This window comes from Saccopteryx leptura, chromosome X (assembly GCF_036850995.1).
Source record: "Saccopteryx leptura isolate mSacLep1 chromosome X, mSacLep1_pri_phased_curated, whole genome shotgun sequence".
Taxonomy (NCBI): Eukaryota; Metazoa; Chordata; class Mammalia; order Chiroptera; family Emballonuridae; genus Saccopteryx; species Saccopteryx leptura.
Genome location: NC_089516.1, coordinates 14208603 through 14235027, shown reverse-complemented (window position 1 = coordinate 14235027; position 26425 = coordinate 14208603). Strand labels below are relative to the sequence as shown.

The following is a 26425-nucleotide window of genomic DNA, read 5'->3' as shown; positions in this document are numbered from 1 at the left end:
CCTCTTTCAGTAGTGCTGCTCTTGCCAATGTAGGCAGCAAACCACTGTTTCCATCACCATCTTTCGTTCCACTAGGTCTCTCCCTGTGTTTGTTACTCCAACAGTTTACATTGCATAATATTAGCAAATTACAAAACCTTTAAACTTATCTGACAATTTCCCATTTGTCATTATGAGTTATGACTCATACATTTTTCAAAACCAGAAATTAAAAAAGAATGCATGCTCCAAACTAGCTTGAATAAGCTTGGAATCACTAGCATAGCTGACATCATTCAAATGTGGAATAATCTGCTTGAGATAGATTTTTAAGAAAAAAAAATTGTGTTTGAGAAATTTTTCTCCTAAGGGCTTATCTCCTCTGGTAAGTGGAAGATTATATATTCTTTGAAGTGACTCATATATTTCATCATTTATGCCAAGTGGTGTTAACTGTGCATCAGATACTTAGAATGTCTTGAAAAGGGAGGAAAGATATGTCTCTAACAGACAAAATCAAATCCATGGGAAACTTAAGCTTTAATTTTAAGAATAAGTCACTTAAAGCCTAACTCTATTTTGACAAAACCTACAATGTAATGATTATTTCAAGTATGTTTGGGAAGTGAAGAAGGGACTGAAGCAAAATAGAATACAATGAAGACGGATCAAATGAATTCAGTAGCATTGGTATACACACACACTCCAGATAATTATAAACTATAAGTCAAAAAGTTAACATCATGACAAATAACCTTTTAAAAACTGACATAATCATTAGTAAAAGGTCAAAATTAAAATCTACTCTACAGGTCATTTGTTGTGAGAAAGGGTTTAAATTTGTACTACAAAGCAAAGCTTAGCACTCTTGGAAAAAATTGTTCAGGGTCTTTCTGGGTGAAAATGATAATACCACTAGAGGACTATTTACATATTACTGAACTTTATTTCCATAGTTCATAGTTACTACTTTTTAAAAAATATTACAGAAATTTCATTAAGTCAGAAGTCTAAAGAACAGTGAAGTCTTCATGAAATGAATCTAAAAAAGAGAATTCCTTAATTTTTCAGTTCAGCAGCATTTATTAAGTATCTGCCATATGCTGAATAATGAGTTATGTACTGCAGATACAAAAATGAATAAGACATAAGTCTTGCTTTAAATGAGCTCCAGAATTGCTAAATTTCATAAGACAGTTGAAAAAAAGCAACTAATTTTATGAAGAAAAATTCTATTCAGAATAAACACTCTTTAGAAAGTATGTCGATAAATTCAGGCCACAGCACATAACCACAATAAGTTGAACAAAATACAAATGTTGGTGCAATCTTAGGTAAACTTGTCCTTAAGACCTCATCTTGAAGATGCTTTCTTATACTCCTGCTACAGCTATGATTTGGTATTTACAGGCTCTAATGAAGAGGAGATATATGTGCATTAACTAAGTCAAGAAATGCTTATTCAGAGCCTATGTGTGCCAGGTACTGTTCTAGGCACTGAGGAAACAGACCAACAAAATGAAGTGTCTTCCTTCATGATGCTTGTATCTTAGGAGGGAGACAGACAATAAGCAGGGATACAAATAAACATAAGTGAAGTAGTATCCAGCATATTAAAAAAACAAGGGAAACAATTAGAACTCAAAGAGGTCAGGGATATGGGGAGGCTGTTTTAAAATAATGTGGTCAGGGGGGGTGCAAGTACTGAATTTAGAATATTTTCAAACATATTGATAGGGAAGTTCTTTAATATCAGGTCTAAATTCAGTATGTTACCATATCACCAATTCTTTAAACCAAGAAGATTATGGGTAAGGGGATACTGGGCCTACAGTGAACATCCAATGAGATTGTCAATAACTGACAAGGAATTATGTATAGAAAGGGAAAAAAGAGTAAGAACCATGGAAAATATACAGAAATAATAATCACCAAATAGAAGTTAGTAAGTCTTCATGAGTACAAGGACATATGTGCTGACACAATGAGAAATATATAGGCCAAATGAATTCAGTAAATAAGTCTTAGAATACTTGAGAAACATGATGTTTTGTTTTTTTTCCCCACAGATTTCACACAACGTGAAATTTTAAAAATGTTTCAATACTCATTTTTGAGGAGGGAACAGATGGATGGTGGGGGGGGGTACTTAAAGTGTTTTTGCAAATTATCTCAAAATCAAACTTATGCTGCTCAAAAAAATAGAAGGTAAGATTTTAATATTCGATGTGCATATATATATACATATACACATATTTGGCTATATACATATGTAAGTATATATGAATATATGTATGTATATGTATATGTATACATACATATGTAGATATACACACAGATTTTATAGAAGAAAATTAAACTTGAGGATTATATTTTCATCCCACCTACTAGATCCTATCATAGATAGCACTGTATATTTTAAATACATATGATAATGCCTTGGAATTATGAAATAACAAGATAAAGAATATATTTATAATACGATTATAATTAGTATAATTATCTCTTGAAGACTTGGGTATGTTTCTTTTCTAGATTACATAGAGAACAATCCAACAGGTAGGTCATCCTGGTCTTCTGTAACAATCAGGTTACTGGACAAAGTTGTTGGAAGGTTTCTCTCCCTGTTACAATCCTCTGTGAGAACTTCCAGTAGTGACTCTCCCATTTCTGTTAACAAGTCATTTTTAAAAACTTGCCTATTAAAACTAGACATTGGGTCTATGTTTATAAAAAAGAAAAAGCAAAGCCAAAAAAAAAGAGCCCGTTATATTTAAAATTTTTTAAAAAGTCAGTATTTCAGAACAATTTAATTCTGAAGGCTGTAGTATATACCATGGCAAGGCTTACATTAAACCACCCTATGAAATGCATGATGGATGAGAAGATAATATATTTGATCAGATTCATTTTTTCTTTGACCCATTGCTTAGAAAAAGTAACAAAATGAAACACATGGGTTTGGTTTAGCTTTTGCAGTAACCTGAACCAAATACATACATAAAAGTATTAGGGAAGAGTAGTGACGTCACACACTTTTGATGTTATTGCTAAAACAGAATAGGGGATGCAGACCAAGAATGTCTTTATTGTTCAAAATGTCTTTATTGTATTTTTGAACAGGCCATTTTCTAAGCCTAAGAAGACCCTGATTAACATAAGCATCACGAATGACTAAATTACATTAATTCTTAGATGTAAGCCACTGTGCTCTAGTGTATTCACCTTGTAAGATAGAATATGCTCAAATACACAACTTATTTTCAGTTTGGTCATAATGTAAACCCATCATATTTATCCCAAGGGCATTGAGCTCAACAAGTCATAAAATGGATAGTGGGTAATTAGAACAGTAGAACAGAAAATTATAAAAACACAAAATAAAATAACATAATTCCCTTCCCATGTCATGTGAATGAACATTTTTCATTTTGAAAATGAGAAAAAGCTCTCTAAATTCTGATTGCTTAGTGGGAGATTTCAAGAATGGTAACATGTTAATCAGGAGAATATTATGAATTCTACATGAAAGGCTCAGTTCTCTTTTCGATAACAGAAGAATGTATCAGCTATCCTCAACACCTTTCTTTGCCATTTCCTTGTATTCATATCTTTCCTGTAGAAAAACTATGCCTGTACTCCAAAGTGTCAAATAACAAGATTAATGAGACTCTAAATTATACCCCTCAAAGTAAAGGAAAAGGGACAGATGGGGGAAAAAAAGATTAAGTGTTCATTTAGTGTATTCAAACACATTTATGAAGCAGTACAATTTTGTGGTTAAAAATATTTGGATACTAATGTTTTAGAGATACACAAAGAAAGGTAAATGAGGTAAGAGCCCAAAGTATATAAAAGGAATCTATATTGCTAGCAAAAAATGTTATAGCACTTACAAATTAGTAGGCCTTTATATGTGCTTATTTGCTTCTCACAAAAGTCTTATGCGAGAAAATGATTATTATTTCCATCTGTAAAAAGGGTGAATACCCAGAATAGAGAGGCCAAGTTCTATGTCCAAGGTCACACAGCTAGTAAGTAGGGGAGCAGGGATTTGGACAGTCTGGTTCCAAAGCCCATGCTCTTGACCACTATACATAATCTCCTTAACTGTCAGCAGGTTTATATAACCATCCTACTGAAGAACTATAAAGGGGAAAATTTTGCATCTTCAATTCAATTTTTACAAATCTAGAAAAGAGAAAGGAGAAAGGAAAGGAATAAAGGATCAGATTCACAAAAGCTAAAGTAGAAACACAAAGCAGGATGTTATAGATGATGAAAAAAATATAGAGAAAGATTTTCCCAAAGCCACCAAATAATCATGTAGCCATCTAACCACTTGGCTGTACATTCCTGTCCAGTGACAGAAAGAAATACCAATTTTGCCTGGGCCTGAATTATTGAGATGGGTGGTCTGTCATAAATGCTCAGCCTTAGGAAAAGTCAACTTTTTGTGTGTGGGTAGCTTCCCCCTCCCCCTGGCAACCTGGAAATAAATTTGAAGATATATTCTTGAAAGAGACTTAACAAATCTTTTTATTTGTGGTGTTTTTCTGTTTTGTTTTTTGCCTGTATATGGATTCTGGCACATTTTTAGTAAACTTGACAGTCAATGAGTTTCTTCTACCTTTTTAAATGCTGTTCTTTAAAATTAAGTGTGGCTACATTTTATTTTAAACTGACCGATCTAGAAACTTCAGTGACATTCTGTAAGTATTAATGTGGGAAAGTTTGAATTCTAAGCCTTACTAACTTGGTAAGTACTTTAGCATTTAAGTACACTTTACCTGTTCATATCATCAAGATGCTCAGCAGCAAAATAAAAGCTTTTGATTTTAGGATGACAGGCTTTGAATGCACTGCAAAAGAAAACAAAGTACATTTCTATTATTTCAAATTGAGAAATAGGTTAGAACGAAATCACTTTTATGGGTAGAATTACCTCAACATCTAACTTTAGTTCACATATATAATGCTTCTACCACGATGACAGACATCAGTAAAAAATCCAATTTTCTGCCCACAAAATGCTTTCTTATTACTTCAATTTGAAAGCATTAGACAAGCCACCCTTAATTTAAAAGTGAGAAAAAAATCTGAAAAGCTTTCCCTTTCCTCCCTCTCCCAAAATAAAATCTGCTTACTATTTCTTGCGGCATTCGCTGGCTCTGTCAATTTCAAATTCAGGCAGACTGATGAATCCTTCTGCTTTTTCATCCTATAGAGGTAACACTCTTGTTTAGGACATTAGACACAAAAATTTGAGGCTGATATTCATAACTACGCTTTAAATGTGTATACTAATAAATTTGTTCACGCAATTCCTTAAATTTGACATTTTAGAGATTAGAATTCCACTATTTTTGTGTGTGACAGAGACAAAGAGAGAGAATCAGAGAGAGGGACAGATAGGGACAGACAGACAGGAAGGGAGAGAGACGAGAAGCATCAATTCTTTGTTGTGGCACCTTAGTTGTTCATTGATTGCTTTCTCATATGTGCCTTGACTGGGAGGATACAGCATACTGAGTGACCCCTTGCTCAAGCCAGCAACCTTGGGCTCAAGCCAGCGACCACAGGGTCATATCTAAAATCCCATGCTCAAGACAGTGACCCCTGCACTTAAGCTGTAAGTCTGCGCTCAAGCTGGATGAGCCTGTGCTCAAGCCAGAGACCTCAGGGCTTTGAACCTGGGTCCTTTGAGTCCCAGGCTACATTCTGCCTGATCAGGCTAGAATTACACTCTTATTGGTTATACTCCATCAAAAGTATATTTTGAACATTGAGAATACTATAAATTAAAAATTATATAGCATCCTTTTTACATTAAAATGAAGGTAGAAAATTATTTAATTCTCAAAGTAAAACATGTTTTTAAAGAGATTTTTCTAATCCAAATGTATATATACCTCTTTAACATATAAAATAACATTAGCCCACATTTACAATCCACAATTTTCTATTATTTTTAATGCTTGGATGTAAAGTAGAAGGAAGTTTACTAACTCAATTCCTTTTCTACCTCCAAAAAATCTTATATCAAACTGAAATTAAACAATTATTTTGTGTAGTCAAGATTTGGTAAATAAAATAGGTTAAATTAATCTTCAAATATCTGACTTAGTATATATGCTATATTTGAAGGTTATTTTTCACTTGGAAGATTAAATGAAATCCATAAAACCTTCCTTTCTCTAATGAGGGGTGAAAAAAAACAAGATAGAAGAATTATCCAAAATGTTACATCAGATACAGGTTATCTCAACTATGTTAAGACTGATTTTGGCTAAACCCCTTCATTGTTGTTGTCCCTTTAATGCTCATGGTCAAGTTCCTCAGACTTTTGCTCTCCCAGACATTGATCTGTGCTGTACCAGTTCATGGCTTCTTATATCTCAAGTTCAAGTGAGATTAAAGCCTGATTTACCATCTTAAAGAAAAAAAGACTCAATTCTTTTATTGTGCACATATGTATATATGCAAAACTGAACAAAATTTTTATCTTAGTGATGTCTAAAATGTTTGTTATTAAAAAAGCAGTATTATAACATTTTATTTTTTAATAAGTTAAGGTTTTTAAAAAATATTAACTTCTTAGATCGAGGAGAGTGAGGGCGATGGAGAAGCAGGAAGTATCACGCATTGTAGTTGCTTCCCGTATGTGCCTTGACCAGGCAAGCCCAGAACTTTGAACTGGTGACCTCAACATTCCAGGTCGATGCTTTATCCACTGTGCCACCACAGGTCAGGCAGTATTATAACATTTTTAATATTTGAGTTTTTTCCCTTCCAATCTAATATTAAATACAATCGTCTCAAATCTCTTTCTCAACTTTGATTTCCCTTGTTACCCTGATGTCTTTCACTTAAAATGTTTAAATTTTGAACAATTTTAAATATTCTTGGGATAGTTATTATCTTCTCATAACAATATGATAAGAGACTTTTACATTTCTCCTAAGAAAAGTCATAGTAGGGTATTTATTACAATGTACACTATGGAATTATTCACTTACTTCTCACAATGCTAACACAGTAACAATAATTATCTGATTGAAACTTAGCTACTGATCAATAAAAAGAGGCTACAGGGTGTTTTTATCACTTAAACTGATAGAATATAATTTAGCATAAAGCAGACAGATCTACAAGTGACCTTAAAATGAAAAGACACATAGAGAACACTCTATTCTAATAATGCTTGATTGACATATAAAATGTATACATACTAAATGAAAATATAGGTAAAATTATGGTTTGTTTATCGAAAATAAGAAAAAATATCCAAAGTACAATAAATAACCAAATGCTTCTATATAGGTACTATAGACATTTATAATAAAATAAAAAAACAGTAATTCAAGATTTCAAAAATGAAGTAAGAGGTCAATTTGAAAACTATTACTAATAGCTCATGTTTATTGAGTACTTGGTATGTACCAGGCATTGGTGTAGGTGCATTGATTCATTTCTTCCCTATGAAAGCCCAGTGAACTAGGCACCATTTTACTCCCTTTTTTGCCGATGTGGAAACTGAGGAACAGTAACTTAGGCAGTGTATAGTCTACTCTCATTACATAACATAATATAAAACAACAACATAGCCTGTCTAGGGAACACACAATTTTCTATATACTGGATGTTATTTTCATAGGCATAATAATATTAAATTACATTTCAAAAAATATTCCTCAAATGCAAATTGAATAATGTCATAACGTAATAGTATTCATATAAGAATATTTAGCCTGCATACTGCATTAAGCCAAGTGTATTTTTTAAGAAAACAACAATAGAAATTATTGTTTAAAAACTTAATAAGGTGAATGATAGATAGCTATGACAAAAGAATCAAAGGATACCACCTCACACCTGTTAGATTAGCTATTATTAACAAGACAGGTAATAGCAAGTGTTGGAGAGGCTGTGGAGAAAAAGGAACCCTCATACACTGTTGGTGGGAATGTAAAGTAGTACAATCATTATGGATTTAGTATGGTGGTTCCTCAAAAAACTGAAAAATAGAACTACCTTATGACCCAGCAATCCCTCTACTGGGTATATACCCTCAAAACTCAGAAACATAGGTACGTAAAGACACATGCAGCCCCATGTTCATTGCTGCATTGTTCACAGTGGCCAGGACATGGAAACAACCAAAAAGCCCATCAATAGATAACTGGATAAAGAAGATGTGGCACATATACACTATGGAATACTACTCATCCATAAGAAATGATGACATCGGAACATTTACAGCAAAATGGTGGGATCTTGATAACATTATACGAAGTGAAATAAGTAAATCAGAAAAAACCAGGAACTGCATTATTCCATACATAGGTGGGACATAAAAGTGAGACTAAGAGACATTGATAAGAGTGTGGTGGTTATGGGGGAGGGGGGAGAGGGCGAGGGAAAGGGGGAGGGGGAGGGGCACAAAGAAAACTAGATAGAAGGTGACAGAGGACAATCTGACTTTGGGTGATGGGTATGCAACATAATTGAAAGACAAGATAACCTGGACTTGTTGATCTTTAAATATATGTATCCTGATTTATTGATGTCGCCCCATTAAAAAATAAAATTATTAAAAAAAAAGAAAAAGAAAAGAATGACTCCAGAGGCTCTCTGAAATCCCTTAAACTTCAAAATAATGTGGTCATTTGGCCTCTAAAAAGTCAAGTTGAGGAAAGTAACTTTAATAAACTAGTTTAAATAAAAAAAAAGAATCAAAGGAAATGTAGTGTAAGGAAATATCAATGAGTAAGCTATACTCTTGTGTATCTATTGTGATATGTGATAGATTGTGATATAATTACTCTGGATAGAAATCTGTTTACTGCAAATGAAATAGGAAATCATAAGAACAATTTAAATGTATCATATACAACTGAACCCAGTTATGCCCAATGAAATGAATACTTGCAGATTTTTAAAACTAGTCTACTAGTTCATTTTTGAAAGAAAAACTGAAATAAATTATGTTGATGTTAGTTTACCAAAATTACTAAAGGACTTCCTTCTCTCCCCACAAAAACCAGAAAAAACTCCTTAAAATTTTGAGAAAAGCAAGACATTTAAAAATCTATATCAAATTTCCATATTTAATCTTTTAAATTAAGCTATTGCTCTAATTGGCTTAATATTTTTAATTAGATAATGCAAAACTTTATCTGTGTTTCAGCTGTTGCTACATTAAAATAAATGACATAACTGTCTTTACAGAACCCCCAAATGCAACCATTTTAAGAAGCTGTAAGTATTTTCTTATAAAAAGTAACTAGCAGAAGTCTCCTGAATTAGCCTTAAGGTGATTACAGTATATTAAAATATGTTTCAAAACAGTAATTCTTTTGGTTAAGTTAGAGAACGGATGGGATAACAAAATGTGGTTTGTCTTACCTCCTCATTACTATACCAATAAAGAGAGTCATCCTTAAGGACAAACCAATATTTCTTCCATTTCTGTGAAAAATAACTCTTTGCATCTTTCTTTTTCCAAAGCCAGCCCTCACAGTCACCACGGCCCAGATCTTTGCAAGAAATTCGTCTTTTGCTCTTGCCAGCCATAGGACCTAAAGATAATAATGGGTAAAAAATGAGTTTAAATTTTATACACATGTGGAGGCAGAAGATTAATTTATAGATCACAAAGTTCAGTATAAGTTCTTAACCATAAAATTATTATTTTCACATTGTACTAGAATAAAAAATATGGAAATCTTTAATACCATTTCCTCCACATAAGTGATATATAATTTAATCACAACTGTGTAATCTGATCCAAGATGGAAGTGGAATAGGTGGAAGTTACACTCACCTCTTCCCAGGACCAAATTGGAATTACAACTAAATTATAGAACAAGCTACCTGAACAACCAACTGTAGACTGGCTGAACAGAAGTCTTATAACTAAGAATTTACAGAAGAAGCCACATCAAGACAGGTAGGAAGGGCAAAAATGTGAAAAGTGTTGGCTCTGCACCCATGTGTGGTGGTTGAGAATCTGGAGGGATATCTCAGCTACAAAGGTTCTCTCCTGAGGAGTGGGTATTCTCAATCCCATGCCAGGCTCTTCCAGTCTGAAGCACCAGTGTGAGGGAAAGGGATCCATATATTACCCGCTATGAAAATCAGCAGGGATTTCATCTGCCAGGGTGAGACTTGACACTACTAGAAATCTGGGCACACTCTCAATGGGTCAGCACACAAAATCTCATTTATGGCCACTCACCATGTGCAGATCTATCTAACACACAGAAACAAATACAGAGAGTCAGCTAAAATGAGGAGACAAAGAAACATGACACAAACGAAAGAATAGAAGAAATAAGAAAAAGAACTAAAAGAAATGGAGACAAGCAATCTGCTAAATAAGGAATCTAAAATAATTGTTAGAAGGAAGCTCAAGAAACTTAGGGGAAGAATGGATGAACTCAGTGAGAACTTAAACAAATAGAGAAAGCATAAAAACGAATGTAGAAGCAGTGAAAAAATAAAACAGAAATGAACAATATAATATCTAAAATAAAGAATATAATAGAAGGACTTGATAGCTGGTTAGTAAAGCAGAGGGTCAAGTCAGCAATTTGTAAGATAAGGTAGCAGAAACACCCAGTCAGAACAGGAAAAAGAAAAAATAATTTAAAAAAATTTAGGAACCTTTGTGACAACATGAAGCATAACAACATCCACATTATAGGGATACCAGGAGAAGAGAGAACAAGGGATTAAGAACCTATTTAAAAAGATAATGACTGAAAAGTTCCCAAACCTGGTGAAGAAAAAGGACACACAAATCCAGGACATGCAGAGTCTCAAACAAAATGAACCTATAGAGGCCCACACCAAGACACATTATAATTAAAATGGCAAAGGTTAAAGACAAAGAAAGACTCTTAAAAGAAATACAAGACAGTAAGTTACCTATGACAGAGCTCCCATAAGAATGTCAGTTGATTTCTCAACTGAAACATTACAGGCCAAAAGGGACTGGAATGAAATATTCAAAGTGATGAAAAGCAAGGAACTACAACCAAGACTACTTCACCCCCCAAAGCTATCATTTAAAATTGAAGAAGAAATAAAGAATTCCTAGACAAGAAAATGCTAAAAGTGTTCATCACCACCAAACTAATATTATGAGAAATGTTAAAGTAGTCTTCTTTATGAGGAAGAAAAAAAGTGGTGGTACATATATACATGGGAATATTACTTGACCATAAAAAAGAATAAAATCTTATCCTTGTAACAGCATCAGTGGACCTAGAGGGTATTAAGCTAAGTGAAAAGTCAGACAGAGAAAGACAAATACCATATGATTTTATGTACAGGGTGGGTAAAAGTATGTTTATACCTGCATTGTGACATTCTTTTGAATTAATAAAGCTATTGTAATAATCATAACCTGCATGTATTTTTCCACATGCATAACTGTAAACCTACTTTTGCCCACCCCTGTAGATGTGAAATATAAAGAGTAAAATAAATGAACAAACAAAATAGAAATAGACTTATAGGTACAGAGAATAGATTGATGGTTGCCAGAGGGAAGGGGCTTGGAGACTGGGTGGAAAAGATGAAGAGATTAAAAACTACAAATTTATAGTCACCAAATAGTCCCAGGAATGAGAAGTAAAGCATAGGGAATATAGTCAATAATACTGTAATAACTATGTACAGTGCCAGATGGGTACTTGAAATATAGCAGGGCCTACTTTATAATTATATGATGGTCAAACCACTATGCTGCACACCTGAAACTAATACAAAATAATATTGAATATAAGCTGTAATTGAAAAACAAAATAAAAATAAAGTTAAAAAATAAGTGAAGAAAAAAAGTATGTGATCCCAGTCTGGAAACGCATCGAGACCACTGTTTTGTAAAAGGCACCTTATATCACGACTGACTTGAAGGAGAAGCTGGTCTTGGCTGTGTTTGCTAGGGGTCTGTGCTCTTCTAAACCACAATGGTCTCAGGCAAGAGAGGATGGGTAGAGTATGCTGGTGATCATCACAGTGCACACCAAGTAGGCAGATGTTTCATTTTATTTCTTTTTCTTACCTTTGTTTTTCTTCTTTGACTTATGCTGCAGAGAGGACTGCTGAAATGTCTGAAATCAAAGATAAGGAAGAATGTTATCTGATTGGGTTCCATCTGAAATGCCACGATGGTGTACATAACTCTCAAGAACGAACAACCACTCTGAAACTTGGTCAGAGAACTTTCATTTTCAATAACTTCCAAAAAAATCATATATATCATGCTGCTTGAGCTTTCTAATCTCCTGGGAAGCAGGACAGGATATCTTTGTCCTTATTTTGTAGCAGAGAAATTGAGGCACAAAACAGTGGTTAAACTAAAGGCTATTGTATATGCACAGTCCTACTTCATACCTTTTAAAAGGGTTTATTGTGCTTTCTCAGGCAATATCTCATTTGATTCTCCCCCAAATCTTATTAAGTAGGCAGGCAAATATGACTATTTCTGGTTCCTTAGAAGTTCATTCTATTACATACACTGCCATCACTACTGATCTTCTAGGACCTCCTCTGTGGTCACTAAGTATTTCAGCACTTGGATCATTATTTCCTTCTCACACCTATTTCTCTCACTATTATTGGTGACTAGTCTTCATATAGAGAATGTCAGCATCTTAGCTCCTTAGACCCTCATTTCTGATTGATTTTTATTTCTCCACTCCTTAGCTACCCAGTGTCATAACCACATTATCTTATGCATACTCCAACCAATGCCTCCATTTTCAATGTTGTACATAGTCTAATAACCTAACTCCACACTTTTTAGAAAATCATCCTCTGTGGAACCCAATTCAATGACCTCACCGCCTTTTGGTGCCTTTATTTCTCTCTTTCCACTTGGTTTTCATAGGACATCACTATAATCATTCCCTTGAATCATTCTTCAGCATCATATTTGCCTCACTAAACAACCATCTCAGTTAAACCTGTTTATTCCATGCTAAGTGCTGGAACAGCTTCATGCCCTAATAGAAAAAAAAAACCCTCAACTCCATTGGTTGGTCTAGCCTTCAATTAGAGACCATAAATCATTGGTTCTAGTCAGATAGTCTACAAAGCTATATTGTTTACTGGTGTAATAAGGTTAATTATGTTCATATAATTAGCTAGTTAACAGGGTACAGAGATTTCATGTGTAATATTAATTCACAGATAATTCTTCAAAATGGATTTTAATAACAAGTTCTTCTTTACAAAGGTCTGTCTATAAGAGGCAATTGGATTTTGTTTACATAAAATTCACTGGTCTTGGTTTTATATTATACATTTGTATTCTGTGACATACTTTCTTATTTATTATCTTTGCTTATCAAGTAACAGAATAATATTCTACTTACATAATAGTTTTGTGTTTGTATATGGTTAACATAATTTTCATGAATATAATATTATGAATGGATACCAATCCTAAAGTAAGGTTCAGATAATTTGTTGCCATACAGTATGATCAAGAAATCATCACCCAAATGTCAAAACAATATGTATGTGTGTTTGTGTGTGTGTGTGTAAAACTTTGCAGGATCCATGGCTACAAAACTTCATTTGGACACAAAGCATAAAAGATAAAACATATTATGCTGTGCTGATTTTCTGGAGTGCACTTTGCTTCAGAATAATAACTCAATAACTCAGGCTAGTATGCTTAAGTATAGTTAATTTACATATAGTTATTTTCACTAAATTGTTTGGCTGTAAAATTACTGATTGGTTTCTTTTTTCCTTTTGTGTTTCCACAAGTAATCATTATAATTTTACAGCTCATTATTTGAAAAAATGAAAAAAGATGGAGGTGGTTTGTTTTTAGGAAGCTACATGGATAACAGACAGCTTGAAAGAATTGAGTTATATAATGTACCTCCTATGCTTGTTGCATGCTATTCTTTAGAACCTGTAGATCTACTTTAAACTCTACACAAAAACATATTTTATGCTCTCCAGGTTTTCTTTTTAACAAGATTATCTTTCCTTTCCCTATAAATATATTCTCCTACTGATGGTGATTGCATGGCATGATAAATGCATGGATTAGTGAAACCTAAGAACACCTAGGCACAAGTTACAGATTTACCCATCACTCAAAGAAGCACAGCTTTTGATGTCTCTTGTAAATAAAATAAATATTACAATTCCATTATCTTAAGAGCGATTTCATTAATTTTCCAAGTGATGTAACATTTTCTAAAATGAAAATTATAATTGAATTATATTAATTAAAATCATATAACTGAATTACATGCTTTTGAAATTAGCAGGAAAAACAACAAAAAACGCAGTCAAGGAAATAGATCTATGTGCATAAAAGAGTTACTATAGCAGGTCTGAAACTGTTATCTTAGAAGAGCAGGCTTACAAGGTGAACCCTTGGCTGGTATCTGGGAACTTGGCTGGTAAACAGTTCTTTAGGAAGCTTCCCTAACAGATAACATCTTTTTGCCTACCTGGGGACTAAACACCCGTTTTACTTTTGGGGGTCTGGAATTTTTATAGTTGCTAGGCAGGGGGGTTCCTATATAATCAATCCAATATAATCCTTGGATGCTGTTTGTTTTTAATGGGCTTCCCTAGGCAGAGACACTTGACATATGTGACTACATTTTTGCTGCTGGGGGGAGAATACACTCTGTATGATCTGGAAGGAGAGGGGAAGAGAAGGGTGAAGGGAAGGCATATCAATTTCTCCAGATGCCATTGGTGTCTTTTTCCTTACTGATCCAGCTGTGTATCCTTGCTGTGTCACTGTAATAAATCTTAGCTGTGGGTAGAACTTTATGCTGAGTCTTATGAGTCCTCCTAGCAAACCAAACATGTGGGTGATCAGGGGGACCCCTAAAATAACCTCCTCATTACTCAAAAGATTCTTTACAAACATATTAGAGAATGTTCACTATTCATACACATAGATAAGCTCCTGACAGTGAAGATTTCCTCATCAGCAACAGTATGATTAAGTGTGCACCTGAAGTACAAATTTATAATCCTATGTAGTGGTCAAACTAAAGGAATTATTCATATTTAATTTTATAATTTTTCCAGTTATGAATGATATATATATTTTTAAGTGAGTAAGAGAGACAGACAAGAAGAGACAGAGATGAGAAGCATCAATTCATAGTCGTGTCATTTAGTTGTTCACTGATTGCTTCTCATACATGCTTTGACTAGGAGGCTCCAGCCAAGCCAGTGACCCCTTGCTCAAGCCAGCGAGCTTGGGCTCAAGCCAGCAACCATAGGATCATGTTGATGATCCCACGCTCAAGCAGGTGTCCCTGCATTCAAGCTGGTGAGCCAGTGCTCAAGCCAGAAACCTTGGGGTTTTAAACCTGGAACCTCAGCATCTCAGGTCAACGCTCTAACCATTGCACTACAACTGGCCAGGCAATATCAGAGAAATTTAATAAGACCAAGGCATTAAGAACAGATACATGACTATAATGGATAACATATAAGGTGTTATGACTAACTAAAAAAAAAAAGAGGCATGTACTCTTTGCTTTCATGATAATGTTTTTTTTTTTTTTCATGGAAGTGAAAATTTATAATGCATTTTATTTCTATATTTTTCTTATTAGCTTCAGATCATCTGCTTTTCAGGTTCATACTTAAGTCAGTCTAACCTTTAGAAATTCTTTCATAGCAGACTGTGTGTAGTGAACTCTTCTAGGTTTTTATGTTTGAAAATATAAAAATGCTTCACTCTTGAATAATAGCTCAGTTGGGTATAGAATTCATAGTTGAAAATAACTTTCTCTTAGCAATTTGAATATATTACTTTGTTTTATTTTGGCATCTATTGTTGCTCTTAAGACATCTATGGCTACTCTGTCATTTGTTCTAATTTGTCTTTAGAGCTTTTGAAATATTTTTCTTTTTATCCCCGATATTCCAAAATTGCACTATGATGTGTCTATGTTATACTTTATTTTAATCAATGCTATTTAGCATTCATTGTGTTATATTTGAGGCATTGTTTCTTTAATTCTGAAAATTCTCAGGCATTATCTCTTCAAATAGTCTTTACCAGTCCTTTTTTCTCTAGACATATGTTGTCACTTCTCAATTTACCACCCATATATACAAATGATTCATGTAACTTTTACATTTTTTAGCCTTGTATATTTCTGCAATACTTTTTATGTAAATTCATTCTATCTACAATTTCAAAATTTTCTCTCTGACTGTATGCAGTCTGAAGTTTATCCAACTATAGTGTTTATTTCACTGACTATATTTTTACATATCCAGGATATCTAGTTGGTACTAGCTCTTTTGAATATCCACTATTCTTAATAATTCTGTTATCTTAAAATTTATTTTAAGAGCTTTTGTAGATTACTTGTGATTTTCATTTAGTAATGAAAAAAATCACCTTTATATAAATCATAGCTCTGGTCATTAATGTCCTTATTCAACCTCCTTAGTGATGGGTGAAGAAGCTCTGTTTGCTCTTCCTGTTGGTTTTACCCAGAGAGTCAATCTTCAGTTTTTCAACATAACAGTGGCCCATTTGTTCTCTGATAACCTCTAATGGTTACCAGTCATTTCTACCTCTTTCTGGACTCAGAACCTACCAGGTATGTGGCTTTGGTTCCCATTATAACTGGGCAATTTTTTTCTTTCTTCTATCTTCTAGTCTTTAGAGACTATATCTTATTTTTTACCATGCCAAGTGTTTTATATCTTAGTAAATGGTAATTCCATCTTCCCCACAGGCTTACATCCAGACTCTTGAAGTCAACCTTACTCTCTTCTTTCTCTTATATCCCATAGCTAATCTGCCAGCAAGTTGTATCAGCTCCATCTTCAAAATATGTTTCCAATATGACTTTTCTTTTTACTACCTCTACTACTAGCACCTTAGTCTAAGCCACCATCATCCCTCACCTGCATCACTGAAATATCTCCTCACTGTTCTTCCTACCACTGCTCTTCCCTCCTCTATTTTTAACAAAGGAGCCTCCAGGGGGATCCGTTTAACATATGATTTGAATAATATTATTCTTCTAAACAAATTCTCCAACAGTTTTTCATCTCACTCTGAACAAATGCCCAAATCCTCCCAATAACCTTAAAGACCCTGTATGACCTGGCCCCTGTTATCTTTGCTTCCTGTCTCTACCTTTACTAAGTTTCCTCTCGCTATACTTGCTTTCCCCATGTCATTTACAGTTAGTACCATCTTAGGCCCTTTACCCTTGCTGTTCTCTCTGCCTTAAATGGCCTTCGCCCAGATATTGTTATGGCTTACTCACCTTCTTCAGGTTATTACTCAAATGCTGCCTTTTTGGTAAATTCTGCCGAGGCTTCCCAATCTAAAGTTGTATTCTCATTGCCTCAACACTTCCTCTGTTTTCTTTTCCCGATTAATTTCTCTCCTTAGCACTTTGCATTTTCAAAAATACTTGTATTTCTTGTTTATTATCTGGATTTCCTTCAGAATATAACCGCATGAAAGAAGAATTCTATTTTATGCACTGTTATCTTCTGCTTAGAATGGGGCTTAACACAGAAGAAATGCTCAATAAATACTGGTTGAATGAATAAAAGTTAAGCAAGCCATCAGTAAAGAGCAATCGGGTTCAGTCTTTTATTATTAGTTTTTTTAGAGGAGACAGGCAAGGACGAACAGACCAGAAGGGCATGAGATGCGGAGCATCAACTCATAGTTGTGGCAACTTAGTTGTTCATTGATTTCTTTCTCATATATGCCTTGACTGAGGGGCTCCACCTGAGCCAGTGACCCCTTGCTCAAGCCAGCAACCTTGGGCTTCAAGTCAGCAACCCTTGGGCTCAAGCCAGTAACTTTGGGCTTCAAGCTAGAGGCCTTTGGGCTCAAATCAGAGACCATGGGGTCATGTTTATGATCCCACGCTCAAGCCAATGACCCTGCACTCAGGCCTGATGAACCTGCACTCAAGCCAGCTACCTTGGGGTTTCAAACCTGAGTCCTCAGTGTCCCAGGCTGATGTTCTATCCACTGTGCTCCCGCCTGGTCAGGTAGGATACAGTCTTAATTAGCAAATTGTTTGAACCTTAAGACGCCCTTCAGCAGACAGCAAACGAGCCAGGTGTCATTTTTCCAGTAATCCATGTACAGACTATTACTGAAAATTCTGTTCTCTAGTAGGCCACTTGTTTTCATAGATAATATAAAGCTCCTTTTTATCCAACCTCCCTTAGCATTACTTGCACTGGGATTGTCTTAGTTAGCTTGATGGTTTAAATTTGAATTCAAGATGTGCCTGGCTAAAGTACATGAAATCTATGTCAAAAGGTATTTATGCAAATAATTACATGATGAATTATGAATGGATGTGTTGAAATCATAATTCTGGCCATAAAAATAGAATGTGCTAAAATAAAAGAGCATTATGAAACTATTGTTGATCCTCTTCTTAACCATGGCGATGCATGCAATGGTATTCTGTTTGGCTATAAAAGATCCCTTTTTCAGACATTTGCCTGAAAAGACCATTTGTTTTTCATTTTGTCCACAGATGTTCTGTTCAAACTTCGTCCCCCCCCTTTTGAATGCGGAAGTGTGGGGGAAGGGTAATTTGGGTCATTCTTATCCTGAAACTTTCAGAAGTACTTATTTTAATTGTGGAAGAAATGACAGTTTCTGTGTTACGTTTTGAAAGCTCAGCTACTATTAAATTCTTCTCAAGTTGCAAATTGCCACTTATGGAAAAATTAGCAATCAAAATACTCTCTTGTTGCAATATAGCAAGTTCCTCTTACTGTAATTTTCTGCAAAGTTCCAAGATTTCTTCAGTGACTAGTGAAACCAATCCCTTATTTCTTATACCTCAGAAAAGAAAGTGCTTTAAGAAGCACTCCTTAAAAATGATAGCTACTTCCACATATGTGAGATTTAAATATTTCCACAAAGAAAGGTATTTTTCCTTATATTCTAATTATTGTATGTCATCATAAAAGTTCTAAATATGAATAAACAGGGTAAGTAAGATGTTAATGAAAATAAATATTAAATCAAGAAATCTTCCATTTACAAGAACTAACAGCAGAGATTTGAACAAGTTTGCTGTTGGTGCCGGACTTGCCCATTCTGTTACATGAGAGAGGAACTCTGAGACCAGTGGTGAGGATGAAGTACTGCATTCAAACAGGGACTTTCAGGACAGTGGGGTGAGGGCGCTCTGCACTCTGTAAATAAACTTAACCCAATTTCATGTTGACTGTAAATGGTTCCACACACAATAAAAAATAAATAAACATGCTTTTGAAAACAATAAGCATGCTAATAAATTAGCAGCCAAATAAGAACAGAAAGGCAGTAATTGAGGGGAATTTAGAGAAAGTCAGTCAAACTCATTAGACTGGACAGAGTCAATGTTTCATCAAAAGAATACCATGCAGATCAGATTCTAAAGGAAGGTGGTAATTGAATCTTATACATGATCCCATAAGGTGATTCCTGTTTCTCTATGAATAGTAAAACAGGAAGAAGAGGGGTGATGACTAGGGAGTGGTGGGGAATGGTCACAAGAATCACCATCCTTGGGAAACAGAAACTGTCATTCTTGTATCATAATAATCATCATTAGTGAGGGCTTATGTGTCAGGCACAGTATCAGGCACTTTAGAGCAGTTATCAATTTTAGATTTTTTTTTTTGTATTTTTCTGAAGCTGGAAACGGGGAGAGACAGTCAGACAGACTCCCGCATGCGCCCGACCGGGATCCACCCGGCACGCCCACCAGGGGTGGACGCTCTGCCCACCAGGGGGCGATGCTCTGCCCCTCCAGGGCGTCACTCTGCCGGGACCAGAGCCACTCCAGCGCCTGGGGCAGAGGCCAAGGAGCCATCCCCAGCACCCGGGCCATCTTTGCTCCAATGGAGCCTTGGCTGTGGGAGGGGAAGAGAGAGACAGAGAGGAAGGAGGGGGAGGGGGTGGAGAAGCAAATGGCCGCTTCTCCTATGTGCCCTGGCCGGGAATCGAACCCGAGTCCCCCGCAGCCAGACCGACGCTCTACCGCTGAGCCAACCGGCCAGGGCCGCAGTTATCAATTTTAATCCTTATAATAAATCCTTAAAGTGCTTATCATTAACCTCATTTTAAAGAAGCAAAAAAACTGAGATGCAGAATGCATAACAAATTGCCCAGGGAGTTGCTGAGTCAAAACTCAAACCCTGGTCTGTCAATCACAAACCCGTTCTTCTACCCACTCTGTGCAATGCTACAGAAGAAGCCTTCTGCAGTCATAGTAACAATGTGAGGGGAAAGAAAAACTGCTTCTGACATGAAGACATCCATTTATGCAAACCTCTCATGACATATGATGTAACTACACTGCTATGTGGAAGGAAAGGATTCTATATTGTGAAGAGATATTAAGGATAACATTTCTATATTAGTGGAGATAATTCAAACCAGTAACATCTTAAGAACCTCTGATTCTCATGCTTTTTTCAATTTTATTTTAATTAGCAACTTATGTTAATCTGTGGGTTTAAAATGATTTGTACGGTTTTGAGTAACTATTAATCATAATATCTTCATGAGACAAAAGCTCATGTTAGCATTCTAATTTTGAAAATTCGATAGAAATGAGGGTGCAGAAAGGTAATAAGGCTTAGCCAAGGTAGACAAGGATGGGACTGCAATCACATTTTATTCCAAACCTATTAACAGTGTTAATTGAACTCAGTGCAATTAAAAAACCCTATGTCAATACTGATGAGGAAATCAGTGATCCAAACAAGGCAAGCCTGCCTCTCTGCTAAATCTTTACACAGGAGAAATCTGCTGGCACTGATTCATCATGTTATGCAATTTTTCACCTGATACAATGCTGATTATTATGTAATGCCTGAAAATTATTTGATTCAGTTTCTCAAATGGTTTTTAACCACTGTCTTAGATTCTACAAAGATGGAAACCAGCTGCTCAGCTCACCATTTTATATACTCGGCTTCCAGCTCAGGACCTGACTGACATAATAATCTGGTGAAATCATGAATGAAACCATTACTGACCACCCACAGGTGCAGGACACTCAGGCTATGAGTGACGGCATCTCATGCGATCTGTCAGTGCATGCTGTTCACTCTCCCTTCAAAACATATCCAGACTCCAACCCCTTCTCACCACCTCCACTTCAGCACCCAAGACCAGGCCATTATAATCTCTCACTTGAATCGACTGGATCCTATCTTGTGTCCCTGCTTCCCCACCTACCTCTAGCCCCTCCAGTCTATTCTCAACGCTCCAGGTAGAATGACACACTTCAAATGTTGATGTTTCAGCAAGAATGGAATGCACAGTGCCATGGAGCAACACTGTAATAGGAATCAGGAGATCTGGCTTCGATTTCTATATATGCCAGTTCATTCTAGCTGTATGATTGTGGTCCAGTCACTGAGCTAGTCTTGACCTCAATTTCGTCTTTAAGATTGGGATTTTGGACCAGATAGTCTTAGAGTACCTTATAGAGCACTAACTGTACATAATCCTGACTTAAAAATGAAGGGAAAATGGCTAGTCACCAATGTACATTCAATTATTAATGTTTTAGGAATTTTGTATACCAATAGTGTTACTCTTAACACTTAAGGTTAAAATATGTATTGAAAGGCACTTACTTTATGTTTAGGTTCCATCAGGTATCAAAACAACTTATCATCAGCTGTATTAGATACAGCTATTTTGGGGTGCTTGATTAATGTATACAATTAATATAGATTTGCATTTAAAGGCAGAAATTTAGAATAGGTAAAAAGAAGAACTAGTGCAGTTCCTGTTCCTGACACTTTTGTTTGACAAACTGTCCACATCTGGGAGTCAGAGAAATCAGTGTAGGCTCGCCCATCTTTTCTGACAAAGAAACGTTTAGGACCAGAAAAAAAATGAGAACCAGGTTTGCCTTTAGAAGGCTACTTGATGACAAGGAAATAAATTATATATAAAAGAAAACAGAGAAATAAATAATATAAAAAGAATCACCTCTAATAAAGAATGCACAAAACCTTAGGATCGCAAATGGAGTTGCTGTTTATAACATGATCATTTTCTCAGCAAAAATATGACTACACCATAATTATTTTTCTGGCTATTGAACTAATAGTTTTCTTTAAAAGATTCTGAAACTAAACAGCTTTTTTTGGTTCTTTTTATTTTTAGGTTTTTTATTGTGATATATTGGACATATTTTCTCATCATGGAATTTTGCCATGTCAGTGTAATTTGTTCCAAGAATGCTAGCTTTTAACTAAATACCTTTATGGCTAAGAGTATGTTTATATCAAACTCTTATTCTGAGGTTTTTACTCTTAGAGAAAAGAGAAGCTCTTATAGAATAGATGAATGGTTGTCTCTCCAAGACAAACACTTCAAATGTTTCTACATCTCCTAGTTTTACTACAATTTTTTTGATTTGGAGATATTTTGTTCTTAACGGAAAATCTCTCAAAGAGAGTACTGGATAAAAATAAAAGTTAACTTTAGAAACTTTGAAAAGCCATTATATGCAATTCATTTAATAATAAAATAATTGAGAGAGAGAAATCATATTCCTCCTTCTCTTCTACACTGAACCATCTAGTAGCACATGCTTTTAAGACTAAAAAAGCAAAATTGGTTTTATCTAACAGAAGGGGAAAAATAACTTGATGGGAATTTTTTTTTTTAAATTTTGTGTTTGCAGCAAAAATCAAATCATCATTATGTTGTCAATTTAGATGGCATTTCCCACAGTCTTCTCTGCAAGTATATGCTCATCTTGTAAATGAGAAAACTAAGCAAGAGAAAGAAAGCATTTCTGCAGGCTAAGATATGAAAAAGTCAGGTTTCTAGGGCCTGATGCTTGCTGCCACTTTCCTAGAACTGCTTCCCGCAAATGCACCTAGATTAGTCTGGCTTGTTCTCAGCCCGCTGCTGAGGACAGACTGGTAGTTCAGTTGAAGGAAAGATGCTAAGAATATTTGTGTACTATACCATAGTGCCAGACAGTGTACCAGATACTTTACATACATTGCCATCACAGGGAGGCAAAGCACTTACACAGTTATAAAAACATATATGGGGGCACAAAGGAGTAGAAAAGACAGTATTTTCAAAATTAATTTTATAGCGAACAAGTGGGTTTCATAGGGCTGTTTCCTGTAGCGCCTGTCTGATAAAAATTAAGGACATAATGCTAAATGCAACGAAGTAAAGGAGATTCAACAATTAGCTAAGGTAACATTGTCTAGGTATTCAGCCTTCTGGCATTCCTCCTCAAACAGGATATGCAAATAAATTATTTCAAGTTTTTTCTAATGTGTTCTTAAGTAGAAAAGTCTTAGATAAATTATACATTTTATCCTAATTATTACTTTTATTAGTTAATCTCTTGGTTGAAGATAAAATACAATTTGAAGTTTTATTTCCAATATATGCTTTAGGAAATTAACTAAGTAGGCTGACAGGATGACAGCTTCACAGAGGTGGGCTGCTCCTGGGGTCCACTCCAGATTTAGAATTTAGAATTTTCTCTTGACCTCTGATCCTCATACAGACCATCACTAGGGAATTTTTAAAGCACGTTTTACTTGGTAGCCCCCCCCCCCACAAAGGAAACCTCAATGTAGTGCCTTCCTACTGTGTCAATTTAGCAAAGCTGTAATTATGTGTCTCAGAATTCCCTCCCCTGTATGGTTCTAGTTAGGATTGGCCACAACATAACTTTGTGTGAATTTTGGACAATACAACTGAAGCAGCTGTCCTTATGCTCTGAAGGTCAGTGTAGGGTGTTAGTCATTGCTATTGCTCACACATGTCGTCACTTTTCTGCTGGCTTGCCTTCTTTGTATGGGTCAACAACTGGGTCTACGACTCCTTCAGGCCCTCTAAGTCCTGGACAGGGAGCCTCTGAACCGCCATGCTGGAGGGCTCCACCTTCCTTGTTGAAATGGGAGGCCGGATCCAGTTTGTGCTCATGAGTTCAGTTTGTCTTGCTCTCTTCGCATCTAGACTTTCTTCAGGACCACTGGCTCCATGGAGGCATCTTCACTAGCTACTCAACTGAGTAATAACTAGTCCTTTATTCCATGCCACTCAGTGCTTCTGTTTCCCTGATTGAATACTAACTGATATGCTTATTAATTCCCAAGGACGATGTGTTTTAGTCCTAGAAAGTGTTCTCACCAAAAAGTAAGTTAATTTCCATGTAAATGAATTAATTTCTTTTCTTTATGTGGTTAAGAATAGTTACTATGTACCCAGCACAGTGGAAAAACTTTATACACAACATATGATTTAATTCTAAAATAGCCGGGCAACGTTAAGTATAATTATCCTCTTTTTATTCATGAGAAACAGAGGTTCAGAAACATGTCTAGGTTCATAGATCTGACCTAAAGCTCATGTTCTAAAATGACATTACTCTTGGCCATTTTAGAAAAGAATCTTAGAAGACAATTCTCTTCTTTAGTGCTGAGCCCTTTTACCTGGATGTAGTCAGATGCAACAGAAATTATTTTTTGAGGCCACTCCAAAGTTATGATAGTAAAAGAATACATAAGAAGATAACTTATTCTCCTGTTTCCTATGGCAGGAAAGCTTGCATCTACTTAATCTAAAATCATTTGCATTTAAAGAATATGGACTGAAACACTGATCTATTTCTCAACATTCCATATTATTTTGGGTTCAAGACTATTAAGATCCTGTTCTTGGCTTAGGCCACTAGTTGTAGTGATGTTAAGAAACAAATTTAGCAATACTGTTTAGAATTAAGACTCAAGGTTGGCCTGACCAGGTGGTGGTGCAATGGATACAGCGTCGGACTGGGATGCGGAGGACTCAGGTTCGAGACCCTGGGGTCGCCAGCTTGAGCGTGGGCTCATCTGGTTTGAGCAAAAGCTCACCAGCTTGGACCCAAGATCGCTGGCTCGAGCAAGGGGTTACTCAGTCTGCTGAAGGCCCATGGTCAAGGCACATATGAGAAAGTAATCAATGAACAACTAAGGTGTCGCAACGCTCAATGAAAAACTGATTGATACTTCTCATCTCTCTGTTCCTGTCTGTCTGCCCCTGTCTATCCCTCTCTCTGACTCTCTCTCTGTCTCTGAAAAAAAAAAAAAAAGACTCAAGGTTGAACTCATGCACTTTGGCCGCTGCTACTTGCTGTCTGAGCCAAAAACCAATGATGAGTCCATGAAGGCTGTAAACAATTTAACATTGTTATTGGAAAAGCTATCTTCAAGAAACTAGAATGTAAAGTAGTCAATGATTGTAACTTCAATTTCATTCTCACATAAAATCTGGGTCAAGAGACCCAGGCATGTAGTTTATTAAGAGGAATTTTTCGATGAGATTTGGGTATATACAGCAAATCATTAGGATTATAGCTTTGTGAAATTAGAGGATGCTGTCAAGGGGGTAATATATTTTGAGATTTTGAGTGAAGAAGGTAATTTGATATAGGTTATGGTCCTTCAATGAGAAGAGCCTTTAAAGAGTTCTACGAGTAAGATAACTTTACTTGGAATTCTACTAAACTTGAGATAGTTCATTAAATGAGTTATTGTGGTGAGGTAATTGTGGATAGAGTGATTATAGGAACAAAAAAGGCCCATTGCCAACAAAATTTAAGGAAGTTTTCTGAAACTATTAAACTGGGAGATACAGGTCTACAACAAAATAGAGAAGGGGCAGGGTGCTTCTTTACTCTTTCTGATTAACACAGGTAGGTCTCCAAATACTTCATAATTATTGACCTTAGCACCAAGTCAAGGGCCTCTCATCAAAATTTGTTTTCTTTTCTTTTCTAAAAGGCAAGGAGGAATTTGTAATAAGATTTAAATTTAATAAATTTAAACTTAATAAATTCCTAATTCAATTTTTCTGTGTCCTGTTTTGTATGATGCCCGCTGATTAAGACAGATTTTGTATTTTGCTTCCTGGCAGCCTTTATTTAACCAGGAATGAGCAGAATGAGACCCACATTTGTTCAAAAAGGGCTGACTCCAGTTTATCAATACTCTATTTTATACAGTGCAACCAGAAATCTCAAAAAAAGTGAAGGTGTATTAGTGAATCTTTTTTATTTATATAATGCTGAATTTATTAAAGTTCAAAAATTTATAACACCATTTCAAACACTGAAACAATATTTTCACAATTAATTAAATTTACAAATTTAATTAGTCTCTTAAGAATTCAATTAAATCACAAGTCCTATACATCAAATTTTTTATAGGCTGCCAACAATTTGAAAACACCACAGAACAAAAGAATAAAAGTCAAATACATTATTCCTGCATTCAGCCAATAGAAGAGTAATGGTGTTATAGGTTTGGTTCTTTGTTCAGTATTTCTATACTTATTTTTTAGAAGTCACTTAATGATTACATTCTTTTAATTGTTATAGGACTATTTAGATTATCTACCTGA

At 35.3% G+C, this 26425-nt stretch overlaps 1 protein-coding gene across 4 annotated transcripts in view; it reads right to left on the bottom strand.

Moving 5' to 3' along the window:
* Positions 1 to 26425, bottom strand: part of CNKSR2 (connector enhancer of kinase suppressor of Ras 2) — a 257028-nt gene that overhangs the window by 46505 nt on the left and 184098 nt on the right. For all 4 annotated transcript variants that reach the window (XM_066357908.1, XM_066357911.1, XM_066357912.1 and 1 more), the window contains 4 exons: positions 12053 to 12101; positions 9388 to 9560; positions 5127 to 5200; positions 4770 to 4841 (listed from right to left, as the gene is read on the bottom strand). In XM_066357908.1, the coding sequence (XP_066214005.1) occupies positions 4770 to 4841; positions 5127 to 5200; positions 9388 to 9560; positions 12053 to 12101 (368 nt within the window). The remainder of the gene's footprint in view (positions 1 to 4769; positions 4842 to 5126; positions 5201 to 9387; positions 9561 to 12052; positions 12102 to 26425) is intronic.